We start from the raw sequence: 17,632 nt of genomic DNA on the forward strand, positions 1-17,632 counted from the left end.
CAGGGCCCTTGACCCACCCTGGGATGGGAGAGTGGTCAAGATACAAAAACTGCTTCTAAACAAAACACTACAAATGACTACATGGATTTCAAATTCCATTTCAAATTCCTTTATTCTCACCTCAATAAAAAGGAAGGAAAACAACCTTTCTCAAGGCTTAACCAGAGACAGCCCAGCATCCTGGCTATAGAAGCCATTCTTACACACTTCCAGCACAGAGGTCAGAGAAGTTTCCATTTGCAATGACACATTCACCATAGGAGCAGTGACATCCCTGCTCCGAAACTGTCATCAGAGACAATTGTCATCAGAGATAATTAGTATGACCTGAGGATGCATATAGAGACCACAGTGACATGGAAAGTGCTGTCAAGTATTAGAGGAATAGAAACCACCCAAGAAATGTAACTGTGCATTTTGCACATTGCCTGTTTTGTCAAAGGCTGATGCAAAAACCACTGTTCCTTTCCTTGACACTTGAGCAAAAAGGTTGAGGTGGGAACAGAAAAGGCAAACCCGTTTATTTTCTGTATTATGGATGTGCAAAGTCATGGAAGATACTGTAGCTGTACTGGTACAGCTGTGACAAGGTTTGACCTGATAAATGTAGCAGAATTTATCAGATCTGATTGTTCAAAGTTGTGTGTTGCTTGCACATTATTTGTTGTACATTAGTTAACAATTAAATGGTTTGTGAAAAAAGCCTGGATCTGTGACCAAGCGTGAACCTGGGCTTTAGAATAAGCCCAGAGCTCCCCACCCAGGACAGCCCGCTTGTGAAAAACGGGGTGGCTTCCAATGCAGTACAAAGGGAAAAAGGGAGGGTCTATGCAGTGCCCTGTTCCAGGGTAGGAGAGAATCTGAAAATTTCCCTTCCCTTGAGCCTGCAGAACTTTGCAGACTTCAGTAGCATAATACTCACTTTTGACAACACGGTCGTCTTGTCCCACAAGGAATAGGAACTGAGACTCAGCTTTCTCTAGTGGGATCAGGCTTTGGTTGCCAGGGGTTTGAAAGGGATCATCAAGGACATCAGAATAATCAAGAAATTTGGAATTGGTGGCCTTGGCTTTGTGTTCATGTAAGGTCAATGTGGGGATGATTTTATCCTTGTAAGAGAAAGGAATACATGTAGCAGCAACAGGGGCATTGAGGGAAGCAACAGCCACGATGTTCTTCAGGAAGGCAGCCATGGCAAGGGACACTTCACCCCCTTTGGAGAAACCAAGAAGGCCAACCCCTGGACCCTTCACCTGGGAGAGAGGGGGAAACACTCATCAGTGCTGAGCTGAAAAGCACAACAGCTGCTTCATGGAGGGATAGATTGTCTAATGCTGAGAGTTTGCAAAACCTCCTGAAGAAAGGTGATGGCAATGCTTACTTTTCCTTCTGGACAAATGAGAGGCACACCCTCCTGCACCCCCTATACTTCCTCCTCATACTCATACTCACATGCACATGCACATGTACAATCACTCACATGCAGAATATTCCCTAGTGTTCTGAAATCAGCCAGGAGTGGGGGGACATGATTTCATTCATCTGGGGACAGCTTGTAGGTCACTATGAATTATTAGTCTTGGATCCTGGCAAATGCTCTTTTCACTCTTGAGACTGTAGGAGGACATTCGGTGGCAACTCATGAAGGTTTTCTCCTGCACACACTTCCTACCTGGTTATATCTGATCTGTCTCTTGTGATGCTACTTTGCTATTTCTCTCCACCCCCATGCCGGTGCATCTCTACTTGCCCCTTCTTTTTCCTAGAACTTGGGCACCCAAAATACTTGCAAAGGCCAGCCCTGCCAGGGGAATATTTCTGCAGCCTCCTCCAAAGGTGACTTGGGCAAAGTGAGAGGATTTTACAGGAGTGGTTCCTGGTACCCACAGGAAACAGGGGTGTTCCTACCTGTGGGTGCTGCAGCATATAGTTCACTGCCTCTTCAAAATATTCCAGGTGGAGTTCCTTTGGTTCCTGGGGCAGATCCTCAAACTGATAATAAGCCAGAGCCAGTGTGGCAAAGCCGTGATTGGCCAACAGGCTTGCTCTGGGCTCAAAAAGACCTCCTCCAAGTCCATCTATATCAATGATCCCTGGAAAGGTGTCTTCTCCTGAAGCAAAAAAGAGAAAGATCAGAATTGCCTGAAATGACTCCTTTCAATGTTTCTCTGGTTTGGAATGCATCAAATGAGGTACCAAACAGGAACTGCAGAAAAGCATCTTTTGAGGAAAAGACATGATCAGTCAGCTGTGCAGTGACAGCACCTGAAAAAATTCTAGAGTGTGTTGTAGAGGAAAAATAATGCAGGAGCAGAACCTCTTAGGTAAGGTGCAAACCCTTATTTGTTTTAAGAAGCAGCAGTACTGTGCATTGTGCTTAGGGCCAAGAGGCAGAGAGTCTTTGGCAAAAGAATCTTGTCCCAAATTTTCTTCCTGTAAACAGCCCTGTAACAACAAGCTCTTCAGCTGCTGCTATAAAAATTCTCAAGGTATTATGTTTTGATAGATGCAATGCAAACTAGAAACTGTAAGCTTTTTGTTTGTATTGTAGCTTTTAAACATTTGGGATCCCTTGAAAAGCTGTAAATCACCCAAATCAGTACTTTATTTCTTTGCCAGTCACCTCTGGCAGCAGTCAGCATCAAATTCTGCACAGGATGCCACAGGTGTCTCAGTGGGTGATCAGCGGATCTCTGTTTGGATCTTTCTTGGTTCAGGATGCTCTTTTCGTCATCCTGGGAGAATCCTGAACCAGTCCAGCAAGTGCAGGGAAAGAGAATGCTTTGCATGTTGCATTCCTTCAGCCTGATTGCTTTTGGGACTGCAACCTGCAGGAAAGCTCCACAAACCGCAGCCAGAGAAGATGACCCTGGTGCTGTTGGGGAGTGGAGAAGACCTAGATCACACAAACTTCTGTCTTCAGGAGAGCCACAGGCCTGAGTGGGCTCATGCCTCCCACCCTTTGAGGATGCCCTTCTGCCACACCCTGCACTGCAGTGGCCCATGCATCTGCAGATAAGGCTACAGGTGGAAGGTGGGAATGTGCTGCAGGTGTCACAGAGGTGAGGGGAGAGAGAGAGAGCACAGCATGTGTTCATTCTCTGCCCTGGACCAAGGAGAGCCCTGCCATCAAAAGTGTTGCTGTGCTCTTTCTTCTGTGGCTGTTTGCATGCAGGCAACAGCCCATCTACTGGCTCTTCACAGGCTATGAGCACTCAGTGGATGTGTGGCCAGGGGCCAGGAGTGCAGTTGTCTGTGGTCTGTGGCTCTGCTGAGTGTGGCAGGGCTCTGTGGACTTGCACTGAACAAACCCAGAAAAGGTGGTACAGCCTGTGAGGGTGCTCAAGAGAGGTGTGACAGTACTGTAGCAAAAGCCATTCGAGCTCTCTTTCTCTACATAGCCTTAGGTTATTTGCTGAGGAGTGTCCAACTCCTGAATCTGAATGTGGAGATGTGTGGTGAAGAGAGCTCAGGAACTGAAAATCATGATGGGGTATCTCAGTGCAGGGCAGTTAGAGTGTGGTGAAATCATGCTTGCAAAATGCATCTCCAAATAGAACTGAGAAATACTGACTACAGACAGAGCTTACAGTCTTGCTAAGCTGAACCTTGCTTATGGTGGCAGTAAGATGGGGATAAATGCTTTTTATCCTGGTGCCTAGGAAACAGTTCAAAGTGCCAGAGAATGTGTGGCAAGGGATTATCATTTTAAAACACAGGCAAAAAGTGGAGGTCAGGGGACTCAGAGGAAATGCACCAGCATTTGACTTACTGTAAGTGCCTCAGCTCAGGGGAAGTGGGACATTTTGGATATAAAGTTTATGCTGATGGCTTCTTCCTCTCCTGGTCAGCAGGTGTGGGTAGAAGTGAGCCAGGGATGGGAGTCCTGGACTTGTTGTGGGTGGGATGCTACGTCTGTGAAATCAGCCTTCCCACACCCTGCACTCTGGCAGGGAATCTTGGTGTAGCTGCCCAGAAGATGCTAGAAACAGGTGGTGTCTTGGGCAGTCCTTACATCTCAGAAGGGCACTCTGCTCCTTTTCCGGCACAATTAAATAATTGTGTTTTCCCGCTGGAAAGATTCATTCCCGGTAAATATTCACCCCAACACATTGGGCCACATAGTTACAATAGTTAGTTGCTACTGGGGGAAGGAGGGAGAAGGATTCCCCAACCCCTCCCAGTGAGTAAGAATGCCAGTGACTGTCACACAGCCCTTCCCCACCACTCTCTTCTGCAGCTTCTTGTCTCCAGCAGCCCTCCTGGCACATTCACATTCACTTGCTGTGAATTTATTCATGGTTGTTGTTTTGGGGTTTTTTTATAACCTCAAACCCCGGGTAAGAATGGTTATTCCTCTGCCTCCTTTTGCAACTATGTCCTGGTACATCCATGGGCCAGGAAAGGATGGCCAGGCTGGTCAATGGCATGGGAGTGGGGAGGGAAGGACGGGGGGAAAAGACATGGGGCTTTAAGGGACTCCTTCACAGAGGTCAAGGAACAACCTTCACTAACAAAACAGCGGTTTAGAGAAAGCAGGATGGCTGCAGTTGGTACTCACCGGGGGGCAGGAAAAGCGTCGCCCGGATCCTCCCTTCTCGCACCGGGACTCTCCGCACCCCGTCCCGCAGGAACGCCCGCTCGTGCTGCGCCTGGGCCAGGAGCTGCCCGGGGCGCTCCCCGTGGCCCTCGAACACCTCCAGTTGCAGGAGGAAGGGGCTCTGCACGTCCCGCTTTACCAGCCGCCAGAAAGGCTTCTGGGGCTGCAAAGCCCAGAGCAGCCCCATGGGCTCCAGGCCGGAGAAGCTGCCTCCCGGCAGCGCAGGACAGCGGGCGAGGTCCAGCTCCCCGTCGTCGCCCGCCTGGTAGCGGGCACTGGCCTGGAAGAGCTCTCCGGTCTCGTCCCGCAAGGACGTTCGCAGCGTGACCTGCTGCCGCGGGCCGAGGCCCTGCACGGCGATGGCCAGCGGCTCATCGAAGAGGCTGCGGGCGGCGGGCGACAGGCGGATGGAGGGGGCCATGGAGCAGAGTCCCTGGGCCGGGGCTGTCCCGGGGCTCCGTGAGGCTGCGGGCGCGGGGCCGGGCCAGGACAGCCGGCTCTGCCAGGTGCGGGAGCTGGTCCGGCACAGGGAGCGGGCACTGACCTGCCACATGGCTCCGGAGTTGTTGAGTACACTGCATTGAGGCTGAGGCTCCTTCTATAAATGCAGTTTCCCACACACGGGCGAGGGGAGGGGAATTGAGGCAGGAATGCTGTGGGCACACACGTACGGGAAGATGCCAAGTCTGCCTGGAGCCACTGCTGCACCCTTGCCAGTGCCCACGGGAAGGCGGAGTCATCACAGTCGATTCCCTGGCACTATGTGCATCTCCGCCCGAAGAAGAGAAAGCTCAGGGACTACCTTATTGCCACCTTTCAGTACCTGAAGGCGGCCTGTGAAATGAGGAAAAATAATGAGCTATGTTACTGCTGTCAACTTAAAGACCATTTTTTCTGTATTATGGATGTGCAAAGTCATGGAAGATACTGTAGTTGTAGCCATGACAAGGTTTGACCTGATAAATGTAGCAGAATTTATCAGATCTGATTGTTCAAAGTTGTGTGTTGCTTGCACATTATTTGTTGTACATTAGTTAACAATTAAATGATTTGTGAAAAAAGCCTGGATCTGTGACCAAGCGTGAACCTGGGCTTTAGAATAAGCCCAGAGCTCCCCACCCAGGACAGCCCGCTTGTGAAAAACGGGGTGGCTTCCAATGCAGTACAAAGGGAAAAAGGGAGGGTCTATGCAGTGCCCTGTTCCAGGGTAGGAGAGAATCTGAAAATTTCCCTTCCCTTGAGCCTGCAGAACTTTGCAGACTTCAGTAGCATAATACTCACTTTTGACAACACGGTCGTCTTGTCCCACAAGGAATAGGAACTGAGACTCAGCTTTCTCTAGTGGGATCAGGCTTTGGTTGCCAGGGGTTTGAAAGGGATCATCAAGGACATCAGAATAATCAAGAAATTTGGAATTGGTGGCCTTGGCTTTGTGTTCATGTAAGGTCAATGTGGGGATGATTTTATCCTTGTAACGGAGAGAAATCAATTTGTCATAGAGGGATATATTCCTACTCCTTCCCACAATGGGAATGCTTCTCACTGGGGAAGCAACAGCCACGATGTTCTTCAGGAAGGCAGCCATGGCAAGGTACACTTCACCTCCTTTGGAGAAACCGAGCAGGCCAACCCCTGGACCCTTCACCTGGGAGAGAGGGGGAAACACTCATCAGTGCTGAGCTGAAATGGAGAGGAAGATTGTCTAATGCTGAGAGTTTGCAGAACCACCTGAAGAAAGTGGCTGCAATATTTACTTTTCTTTTGGACAAATGACAGGCATCTCCTACACAAAAAAAAATTTTGGTCCCATGCAAAATGTTCCCTTATGATAGCCAGAAGAGAACAAGCACAATGACACCATTTGACCTCTGGTTGCAATAGAAAAGTAAGATTATTTAGAGCTTGTGTGGAGAAGTTTTGGTAGCGAGAGGTTGTAGGAAGGGAATGGGTTTCCCCCATATTGGACAGAGACAGTTTCAGCCAGCTCAGAAGTGTACCTGATGCTGCCCAAAGATGAGGGGGAGGTGGTTTTAATTTTGTTTTTATATCTGTCTACTCTGTTATTTACTGGCAATAAATTAAATTAATCTTCTCCAAGTCAAGTCTGTTTTGCCCATGATGTTGGGCAAAATATTGATGAATTACTCCCTGTCCTTTTCTTGACCTGTAAGGTTTCTCTTAGTTTCTACACCTCTCCTGTTGCTAAAGAGGATTGAAAGAGTGACTTGGCAGATATCCAACAGCCAGACAAGGTCAATCGCCCACAGCTGGCTACCAGTAAAGGCTTTTTTCTTTGTATTGTGTAGACTAAGGGTTCAAATGTGGGTATGTGGTGACAATTCATGAAAGCTGCTTCAAAAAATGCAGGTGTCTCCTCTCCACAACCTCCCCATGTTGTTACGTCTCAGTCACTCTGAGATGGTGCTATCTCAATAGTACCCATGCTCCACCCTTCCAGTGCATGTCTGATCCTTCCCCTTCCGAGGTGAGCATTCTGGCAGGAGCTAGCTAAACCACATGAGTCTTTCTGCAGCTTTCTTGAAAGTGGCAAAGTGACAGGCACGTATGGGACTGCTGACTCCCCTCCCCACTTTTTGTGCCCCATGTAGTTGTTGCAAAACTCAATGATCCTTTTGTCCTTCAAAAAGATGTTGTTCCTGTGCCTCAAGGGTTTGATTATAAGAGCAAATAAAGGCTTACTCTCTTAAAACTCTTCTGTCCTGCTCAGCTCTGCTTGGAAAAGTGTTTCAGAGGTTTGCCAGTATTTATGGGAACTGACCACACAGCCAGGAATGTATTAATGTGACTTGATAGGTCCTAAAATGAAACTTTTTTTTCACCCAGCACAAGAAAACCCCGAACATAGTGGAGGGTGTCCCACTTGCCTTGAAAGGACCATTAATTTCATTGCTAGGGGCTGCTGTGGGGAACCAGTGGGGCAGGATATTTTATCTCTATTACTGGACTGAAAAGGAAGCAGGTGAGCCTGAAGCACTTAAAATGCAGCAGATCATGTTTGCCTGAGAAAATCTTACTGCATCATTCAATAAGTGCAGAGCTACATAGGTGGGTGTACAAACTGACTGGGACCTGCTTGAAGGCCCCACTTTTAGGAAGAGTAAATGTGTGACCGAGGGATTTTTACAACACAGCATGGGCCTGAAGGCCACGCCATATATGCAGCGTAGCACTGCGAAGGCACACAGAATGGTGACCATCACCAAATATGTGTATGAACTGTATTTCCTGCAGCTCAGCAGGTTGTTTTAAAATACTGTGAAAACATGACGATGATTTACAAGATGGCAAGGAAGTTCACAACATTCCTGAAGTCACCTAGGGTGTACTAAAAGCTGGTAAAAAGAAGATAACCAATTCTCTTCTCTAGGCACTCAACCATGCAGAATTGCTCCTAGAGCAAATACTTACTTTAATCAGAACATTTGATTTCTCTACCCGTGACATAAACGTTCTACCCTCAGATGAGATAGAGACCTGAACCACTGATTCAAATCTAGCAGGCGTAAGGCAAGACCAAGACAGAACATTTTCTAAATAAGTGTATGTTTATTTTGTAAAAAAATAAGAGTTAGACTTGTGCCAGAGGCTTCTTCGTAGTCAAAATACCCTTCTCAAACAGAAGTGTAGCTAGAGAAATCTTTTCCTCCAAGGTTTCACATGGAAGATTATCCACATTGACGTAATTTGGATAGGAAGACAGGAGAAATTCGACACTGTCTGTACACTCGGGATCTAGCTCAAGGAACTTGGGTTCTTCCTTATGATACACTCTTGAGTTTTCTGTAGTGTAGTACAGCATCACACCTGCTTCTTCATTACACAGTCTAACGATGCCATGACGGAGCAGGCGTACTTCAGTGTCTTTTGTTATCAGGATATCAACATTGCAGGGACCTCCATCTTGCCACCGGGCCGGGAAACCATAGACACTCTGCGCCTTTTCAGTTGGCGTGAGCACTGGAGGGAGACAGTCATGAAGAAACGACTTGGCTCTCTGATCCACAGCAGCATCAATGGGCGCATAGTCAACAAGTTTCTTTATCAGGCCCTGCACCTTCTCCACAAAGGCCGCTCGCCGAGCATCGACTGTGTCTGAATTAGCGACCCCCATATACTGCAGGTAATCCATAGGAAGCCCTTGTCGATACTCCAGGTCTTCCTCCAGGGCCATCTGCAGGGCAGCTGGGAGGAGCTTCTCCAGAAAGTCCCCCCAGGAATTCCTCTGGTAGGAAGACACAGTGATGTGGAGCGAATGCGCATCAGGGAGACAATCGCCCTGGTGGATAAAGCCACGGGGGAAGTACAGCAGGTCCCCGGGCTCCAGCACTGTCTCCAGCACAGGCTCACCGAGTTCAGCCTGCGTGAGGTTTGCGCTGGAGAACTGGGGCAGTACCTCAGCATCTGTTCGGGGCCTGTAGACACGCCAGTGCTTCTTCCCCTCCAGCTGCAGCACGAACGCCTCGATGTCATCGTAGTGGGGGGCAAAGCCCTGCGTACCCGGGGGTGTAAGGTAGGTGTTCGCCCCTGCCATGCTGCCAAACTGCTCCTGCAGGATGGAGAGGAAGTGCCAGACGGTGGGGGAGAAGGCCTGCGGGCAGAGGAGGCGCAGGGAGCAGCCGTTCTGGTAGAAGTCCCACACGACAGCGGGCAGGGCTCTGCCGGAGGGGTTGTGCGTCTCCCGCACTCCCTCGGCGTAGCTGGTCACATCCAGGTGGGTGCCGAAGTGAACCTCTCCTGCTCGCAGGGCAGCGTCGAAGTCGGCCGTGGAGAAGAGCCCGGCGTAGTAGCCCGGGTCGCCCCTCTGCACCAGCAGCGGCGCCCGCTCCCAGTGCCGCCCCAGGAACTCCGCCGGCGCCACCGGGGCCAGCAGCCAGCGGAAGAGCTCGGCCGCCCGCTGCCGGCTGTCCTCCAGCCGCGACAGCCTCCGCAGCAGCCCCGACACACCGCCGCCGTCCTCCCCCGCCGGCCGCGGGCCGCCCGGCATCGCCTTGGGGCCGCCCCGCGGTTTCCCGTCAGGCCCGGCGGCCGCCGCCTCGGGCCGAGGATCCAGCGGGGCCTCCACGGGGAGCTCCACGCGGCTCGGGGGCGCGGCGGGCGGAGGCGCCTCCGGCTCCGAGCCACCGCCTCCCGCCCGCCCGCGCTTCAGGCGGGCCTTGGCCCGCTTGCGACTCGAGGGCAGCGGAGCCCCGCGGCGGCGCCGCTCCATCCGCCCGGCCCCCGCTACCCCGCGGTACACGGCGAGAGCCGAGAGCCGCCCCAGCTCCCGCCGCTGCTCCGCCGCCATGGCCGCCACGCCCCGCCCCGCGCCGCGCCGCCGCTTCCGCCGGGAGCGCTCCGCGCGGGGATGGAGCCGCGCGCCTGCCCCCGGAAGGACGCGTTCCATGGGCGCCTGTGAGGCAGTGGGGGGCAGAACGTCTTGTCTTTTGTCATCACCGATGCTTAAAATGTATTTGCTTCCCCCGCCCCGCAGAAGAAAAAGAGAGGCGATTCCCCTTGGTGCGATGCAGGCAGGTCTGTTCTTTGGCTGGGAGGCTTCCTTCTGGAAGTATACTCTAAGCACGTTCAGACAGTTTGTGGTTTTTTTGTTTGTTTGTTTGGTTGGTTGGGTTTTTTTGTTTTTTTTTTTTGTTTTGTTTTTCCCTGAAGGTAGACTGTAAGGATGTGCTTTTAAACAGCCTGGAATTACTTTGCAACTTAATGAGGCGAGATAACACTTATTTCATAAGGTCGTGTTGCAAAAGGAGTAGAAACCCAAACTGGATGGAGCCAATTCTTGTATTCCATCCCCCCTCTCCTTTTCTTGTGCTTCTGATGGTGATGACAACTGAAAGGCTATGTCATCTCAAAAGGATCCCCAAAACCCAAAAGACTGCCGTGACGCCGTATTGTGTGGGTTTTTAAAAAGTTTTTTCCCCCAAATCCATTCACTGTCTAATAACCTGGGCAGACTTTTGTTTCCTTTCCATTTCTCTCCGAGGCCCAAGGCTTCCCAGAAGGCCGGCATTAGCAGTGCTCAGCAGCCTGAGGACTGCTCTGTGCTTCCAGAGGCTGCAGCTTCAGCGTCGGAAGCTTTGCTGTAGGGGTGGAACAAGACTGCTTGAGGCAAAGGTGAAAAAACTGTAGAGATTTGTATTGCCAGACTGTGTTTCTGATTGAGAACAAGCTTCAGTTTAAGAAATTCACTATGCAGTCCTTTTGTGAGAAGAATCTTTGATGAACTGCAGTAATTCATGGGAATGAATTTTGCATGAGAATTTCATCTCCAGAGGCTGCTGTGAGTCTAAAGCATTTAACTGCAGCAATTACCCCGGTGTGCCCAGGAAACCTCTGGTTCGCAGGGTGTTATTAACCTCTCTCAGATATGAATATCAGCTGCACACAATATGTTAAACAGCTAACATTCACAAGGCATGTGCAGATTTGCTGTGTGGGCTACTTAGTGTATCAGGAATGGGATATAAAGCTGAAAAGAGAATTTTCACCTTTTGCCAGGTTTCAAACCAGACCTGCACTTCAATTTTACCACAATTTAGGAGCAGAAATCAGTTAGGTCTGATGAGGATAAGTTCAGCTGTTAAATCTCAATTGTAGAATAGACACATATGTCTTAAAGGTTTAAGGTTGTTTGAAGTGCCTTAAAAACAGCACAAATCAGTCTTAGAGAACACCAGTGTAGTCTAAGCAATGGAGGCCTTTTTTGTAGATGTGCAAGTACAGCTATTTTAATTTTGGAGGTGTTTTTCTGACGGAGTTCTTCGGCCACAGCCTTCGCAGCCGTAGCTGCGTGAATAGCAACGGCAGGAGAAGACTGTCCTGTCTGTGGCACGATGGTTTTAATTAATGGAGACGGATTTTAGGCGTGCACAGGCAGCGCTCCAGCCTCCGGTTTCGGGGCTGGCTCGTTTGCGGCTCTGCCAGCAGGTGGCAGAGGGCGACCAGCGCTCTGCACCCCCGCTCTGGGAAACGCGCCCGGGGGACGCCGCATCTGCCGGGCGAGGTGACCCGCGGGGTGGGGTTTGCAGCGAGAGGGGAGCGCGGGCAGCCTGTGCGTGCATGTGGAGACTGGAAGAGAAGGGAAGGGAAGGGCGAGCTCTATTTCAATCCACTCTTTGTTTCCCCAAGGTTAAGCCCTGCTTACCAGAATAATCTTATCAGCTGAAACCATTTCAACAGAACTGGACCCTTAACAAAACAGAGATGCAAGCGCTAGAAATATAGTAGAAGTTAGGCCATTGTAGGCTTTAATTATACATAAGCACGGCTAAACAGGCTTGGGAGGGGGAAGACTTGAAAAACCTGGGCATCTGGATTGTTATTTGTGTTACTGCTTACTTAATTTACTGGAGGGCAACTGATCCTTCTGAGAAGCAGCCGCGCTGTGCGCAGAGCCTGACCTGAGTTACACCAGGATATCTGTCATGACAGCAGCAAAGCTGTTCTGGATGTTTATCAGTACAGGGGGTTCCAAGTCTCTTTTGAGGGCCCTGATCTTCATAGGGATGTCCCTTTCTCCTGCTGAGAGAGTTGATTTACATTGGATTTTTTCGATGTGTAACAAAGTCTCTGAGTGAAGGACACAGTGGAAAATAATAGTGGTTAAATGTCTATAACAAGAAAACATTTATTTTGACCATTTAGTATTTCTAATAATAAATGTTTTCAAGAATAAAGAATGTTTCTATTTTTCTGTGTGACACAAGAAAGGGTCTTGACCTAGAGCAAAAAGACAGCTTCAGTATCACTTACAGAGTACTCACATGGTTGTTTAGGAGTAGCAACAAGGTTTACGTGCTGTTTACATTAATTGTCCAATATTTCAAGGGAATTTGTCTAAAGAAATAGGTGTCATGTACAGCTCTTTAAATAAGCCAAAGGAAAATAATACAGATCTCTGAATGATTATGTGATCCCTAGTTGCTGCTCACACAGACAGAGTAGCAACTGGAGGTTTAATTAAATTTCTTAATTAGAATTTAGCACAAAATTATTTGGATTCTATGAACATATAAGCTGTATTGCCAAGAGCCACATGTGTTTTATTTAAGAGGACATAAATGTGGTGAGTACAACCTATTAGAGAGTCACAAGTGACTTCAAAAGAAGTAAGTAAATGGCACCTTAAAGAGATGTAGGGTTCATTTGATATTTTAACCCTATGCCATTCAAATAATGGAAATCTCAAATTTAAAGAGCAGTTTGGGTAAGACCTGATCTGGCAAAGTTATGAGTAGTCTTCACTAAAAAGTGGAAAGGGCACAATTCTTTGCAGTTTCCTGTGTATTGGATACTCACTTGTTCACCACCGTGCAAACTTTCTCTGTGTTCCTGGCAAACCATTTATGTAAACCAGTCACTTCTAGAAAGTTAAGCCCAGCTTAATCCTTTTTCTCATTATTACTTTGCTGGCGACCTTCCTTTTGTACCATCAGTTTTGTTCTCATGCCAAACTTAATACCTAGTAAGGATAAAGAGCATTTCAAGCCTTCACTAACAGGTTTGCTTAGCTGACAATCTTTCTCATACAGCCTAGCTACATCCACTGTGTCATCACTGGAAGGACACTGGGCTGGATTGTGAAGCCTGCTTCTGCCTGTGAAAGCTGTGAAGTTCACTGCCAGATAACAAGACTGAAAGCTAATTCAGGAACTGTTTCTCAAGAGCTATCCTCTGCCCTCCCTCAGCAGAGTGAATGTACTCACTCACTGAAGCATCTTTTGGCAGTGGCTTTGGCCTCCCTCCAGCTGTTTCTCTCTTCTCAGGGATTTTCTTATTCAAGTGACTGGTTGTGGTCTTTAATCCTGGTTATCTTGTACAAGGGGCCTCGCTGAGAAAAGAAGCCTTCCCTGCCACAGAACAGCCAAATTAAAGCACATTTGTAAAAATCATAATTAGAAGGTCCTGACCTCCCTATGAAATTATATTTCTGGAGGGATTTGGAAGCACAGACATTTTCTTTTGTACCATGTGACACTAAAGCAGATACATTGGAATTAAAGCTGAATTAAAATAATGTATTTAAGTAGAACCCTTGATTGAGTTTACTCACCCCCTTGACTAGGCATGTGTACTTTAAAATTTTGAAATAATTTTATGGAGGTTTTTGTGCTTTAATTAGATGCAGTCTAGCATTTGATAGCATTGAGCAGATACCATCTACACTGACTCCATAGGCAGTGATAAAATAGAAAGCTCCAGACTTCAAGGCTCTAGCAGAAGGAGAAAAGTAAATGGCCATGAGGAGAAAATCCTCATCCTAAAATTAAGGCAAAGAGAACCTGAATGAAATATTTGTCCTAAGAACATCTAAAGAACCAAGGTAGAAAGTACAGTCAAACTCTTCCTGCATAAATCACATATCTTGTCCTAGAGAATATCCTTTTGATGTGTAGGGACTATGGCTCTTGACGAGCTGTTTGGCTGATGCTTTTCCATGGAAGTCAGGTTTTAAAGAATTCTTGCTGTTTATATCCTTTCTGTACTAATCTGTGCATCTGTACTAATGATGGCAACGGCGTATCTTTGCTCATTAAATACATTTATGGCCACTATTTCAAGGTTAATATATAGCTGTACTAACATAGGGTAGTACTATTCAACATTTGCTTCTCCTGTAAGCTTCTCCGGGTCAGAAGTCTTGCAAAGAGACTTTACCTTTTGTTTCCTATACTGAAGTTTTTCAGAAGTACTCTGAAATTGCTTGCTCACCTCAGCTGCAGCACTACTAAGATGAAAATGCTATGCAAACAGAATGCCTTGGTTTAGCAACCGTATTGATTCAGATATGCTCAGAGCATGACAGGAGAAAGCCTCTGTAATACTTGCTTATTTGCTTCCCATAGTAGATATGTGTTGCTACTAGCCAATATGGCACCTTATTGAAGTATTTTTGAACATTTCCAGTGCTCATCCACACACACAATCTTATATTGTTTTATATACATTGCCAAAAAGATGGAATTCCTCTTGGTGAGAAAAAAAAATGTGTATGTGGTAGTATTTATTCTGGTATGGCTTGTTCCTTGAAGGGATAATATTATGGTGTGATTAGAGAAGGGAGATTTAATCACTGACATTATTTTAGATAACCAATAGGGAAGAACGGTGTTAAGCCTCTGGGTATCTGCAGTGGGGATAAAGGAGTCTGCATTGTCATGAATGTGTGTGTAATATATTCTCAGGTCCTTAGGGAGTAGCATACTCTCCTGCTGTCCCGCTGAGTCCACGAAGGATCTTGGCTAGAAAGGCACAGCTGACAGGAGTCAGTGGGCATGACAGGAACAGTCAAGTCCATTAATCCTGTGTATTACACAGGGATCCCTGTTCCCAGTCTTAAAGAAAAGGTGATAAAGGGGCAAATTGGGTTTGGTTTCTTGTGAATGCAATGAAGTATCTTCCAATTCTTTGTTATCCATGAGGATCAAAGCATTTGAAGCATTGCTTCCAGTATCAGACCTTGGAGAAGTAATTTACCCCCCCTCCCATGGAAACACTGTGGGAAGACTGAGTACACAGAACGTGCCTTGGACCCACAGTGCAGGACTGTGGATGTGCAGCTTGCTATGCTGGATGCTCAGCCTGTCCAGCTAAGTGACCTCTAGGGTCATCTTCCTTTCCCACCACAGCACCCTTTCCCTTCAGTCACCAACAACCATGTCAAGTTATCAGCTGAGCAGAGAAGCATAATGGTAACAAACGAATTTAGCTATCTAATACATATTTGTAAAAGTTATAAATAGCTGAAGCATACATTAGATTTTATTTACAATAGCATGTCCTGGCCTTTTCCTTTGGAAGTAGAGCTTCTTGATAATATGGGAATTTTCATCTTGAATCAAGTTTTCATAAGAAATTAATGGCACCATGCTTTACAAAAATTTCTGTCAAATCCAGAAACTGAATAAGATGAAGTGTTACACTGAAGGTATGGGGAATGGAGTATTTTAAGAGCTATGTTAAGTAAGGAATGTTTTCATAAAATCAGAAGGAAACTTAGGACTGGTAGAAATGTCTTATTCCCTAGTAATTTTTGAATATTTGAAGGGGGGAGGGCAGTTTTGCCTTGATTTTGCTTTCATTGGAAAGCAAAGGGATATTCAACAAGGTGTAAGGAGAACCCCTGCATCTTCTCAGTTTAATTTATGAACAAGGGGTGACTCGGGGGTCAGAGCATCAGTCTGAAACTCAGTGTTGTACTCATACTTCTGAGCACTTCCTATGTAAACTTGGTAAATGATTTTTGCACATGATGCTCTGAAATTCCCGGTGACTTCAGTTGCTTCATTTTCTGGGTGTTTGCCAGCCAACATTATGGCCCGTGTTCTTTGTTGCTGTGTTTCTTTGCTTGATTCAGAAACAAAGAGGAATAAGGGGGATAGTGAATGCAGGGAGAATATAATAATGCAGAGTAACATAATGTAATCTTTGCATTTCAATTACCTTCAATTTTGTAAAAAAAAAAATCCCAGCTGAATGCAGTGGGAACTGTTCTGGCTTGCATTTTGGATGAAGTAGCTGCTTGAAAGTCTGGTGAGAGGAGGCAGCTGTTGGAAATATGCATTCCGGTTAACGCGTTCGAGCCAAGCCCCGTATGTGCAGTCACAAGGATGCTGCTCCCAGAGGATTCCCGTGGTGAACTTCCCTTTGAAGTGCAGCCTTCCCTGCTGAATTCAGCACCTGGTACTGTCTCCACTTCGAAAATGGGGGCACGCTAGTGTTTCCTGGGCCGAAGGAAGGATATCCCGAGAATACTGTGGTTCTCAGAAAGTCAGAGGCTAGAGGAGCCTGCTCGGGGTTTTCCTGCAAGCCTGGCCTCTGGCTAATGCAGGACATCACGGTTGCTGGAGAGCTGGCGTTAGCAGCACGTCTCACTGCAGCCCCCAAGGAAGGTGTCAGTCACCACATGTGGTTTATCGGGGGGGGGGGGGGGAACCGAGGTGGCACTGGGGCTACGGGAGCCCTCCTCCCGGTGCCAGCACCGCCGCAGCCCTGAGGAGACAAGAACTACGGCTGAGGCGAACCGGAGACGGGCGGCGGAAGGTGCATCCCCCTTTGGGGCATCAGCGGGACGCCGGCCAAGGGGCCCCCGAGAGCCGGGGATCCCTGAGAACCAGGCGGCCCCGGCCCGGCAGCGGCCGCCGCCTTCCCACCGCGCCGCGCAGCCCAGCCCCGGGGGCGGGGGGGCGCAGCGCCGCACTGGCACCTCGGGCAGCCAATCCTGGCACGCTACTCCCGCCGCGTCCGCCAATCGGAACCGACAGCGAGAGACTGGGGGCGCCAAAGCCCCGGCGTGAATAAAACACCCGGGACCTGCGGGGCGGGATGGGCGGGGCCGAGGCTTTGACGGGCGGCTCTTCACACCAATCCGAAGGCTGGACTTTGGGGCGTGTGGCCAATGGGCAGCCGGGGTAGGCGTGGCTGGCGGCGGGGGGCGGGAGCCGCGGCCGGGGGGCGGGGGCGGGAGCGGCGGCGGCGGCGCTGCTCGGTGGCGACGGGCGGCGGAGGAGGCGCCGGAGGGAGGCGGCTGCGGGCAGCAGGTGAGCACGGCCGGGCCGCGATGCGGGGAAGGGCCTTCGCCCCGGTGGCCGGAACCGTCGGCGGACGCGACGGGGCCATGCCAAACCCCGCGGGGCGCGGGTGGGTCCGGCTGCGGAGGGGGGGGGCGCCGGAGGCGGGGGAAGCCTGAGGGGCCGGAGGGGATGAGTGGGGGCAGTGGTATCCCGGGAAAGTGCGTGCGGAGGCCGGGGGTGATGTGGGGGCGCCCTCCGGTTCCCGCCCCGGCGGGGGGCGGTGGGGTGGGGCGCGATCCCCGGGGTGCGGTGGAGCGGGGGCCCGGCGCAGGTGGAGCCTGCGGGGGGCGGCCGCGGCACCGAAGGGCCCTGCGGGGAGCGCCGAGCCGCTGGCCCGAGGGAGCGACCCCCGGGGCGGTGCCGCTTCATGAGGTTCTCCCGGGGCTGTCTCCTGTGCCTGCGGTCTCTCCTAGGCCTTGAATCCCGGCCAGGTTTCCGTCAGAGG

General features: G+C 49.3%; 3 protein-coding genes across 3 annotated transcripts in view; 1 reads left to right on the plus strand and 2 right to left on the minus strand.

The window, feature by feature from the left end:
* Positions 1–671: 671 nt before the first annotated feature.
* LOC134045547 (acyl-coenzyme A thioesterase 5-like) lies at positions 672–5,153 on the minus strand. Its single transcript, XM_062495369.1, has 3 exons — positions 4,562–5,153; positions 1,909–2,111; positions 672–1,253 (listed from the first exon to the last, which is right to left on the minus strand). Exons 1-3 carry the CDS (start codon positions 5,151–5,153, stop codon positions 672–674), a joined length of 1,377 nt encoding a protein of 458 aa, XP_062351353.1.
* Positions 5,154–8,189: 3,036 nt separating this feature from the next.
* On the minus strand, positions 8,190–10,862 carry RIOX1 (ribosomal oxygenase 1). The gene has a single exon (XM_062494395.1). It carries the CDS (start codon positions 10,002–10,004, stop codon positions 8,190–8,192), a length of 1,815 nt encoding a protein of 604 aa, XP_062350379.1. The 5' UTR covers positions 10,005–10,862.
* Positions 10,863–17,118: 6,256 nt separating this feature from the next.
* NUMB (NUMB endocytic adaptor protein) overlaps positions 17,119–17,632 on the plus strand; it is a 91,459-nt gene continuing 90,945 nt past the window's right edge. The window contains exon 1 of the mRNA XM_062494363.1: positions 17,119–17,154. The gene's annotated coding sequence lies outside the window, so the exon portion shown is untranslated. The remainder of the gene's footprint in view (positions 17,155–17,632) is intronic.

The sequence above is a fragment of the Cinclus cinclus genome, chromosome 6 (genome assembly GCF_963662255.1).
Source record: "Cinclus cinclus chromosome 6, bCinCin1.1, whole genome shotgun sequence".
Classification (NCBI taxonomy): Eukaryota; Metazoa; Chordata; class Aves; order Passeriformes; family Cinclidae; genus Cinclus; species Cinclus cinclus.

Excerpts from the sequence above, each read along its gene's own strand:
- LOC134045547 (XM_062495369.1), bottom strand. The coding sequence starts at position 5,153 with ATGTGGCAGGTCAGTGCCCGCTCCCTGTGCCGGACCAGCTCCCGCACC. Across the intron at positions 2,112-4,561 it reads GACGCTTTTCCTGCCCCCCG|GAGAAGACACCTTTCCAGGG; the intron begins GTGAGTACCAAC and ends TTTTTGCTTCAG. Across the intron at positions 1,254-1,908 it reads ATATGCTGCAGCACCCACAG|GTGAAGGGTCCAGGGGTTGG; the intron begins GTAGGAACACCC and ends CCTCTCTCCCAG.
- RIOX1 (XM_062494395.1), bottom strand. The coding sequence starts at position 10,004 with ATGGAACGCGTCCTTCCGGGGGCAGGCGCGCGGCTCCATCCCCGCGCG.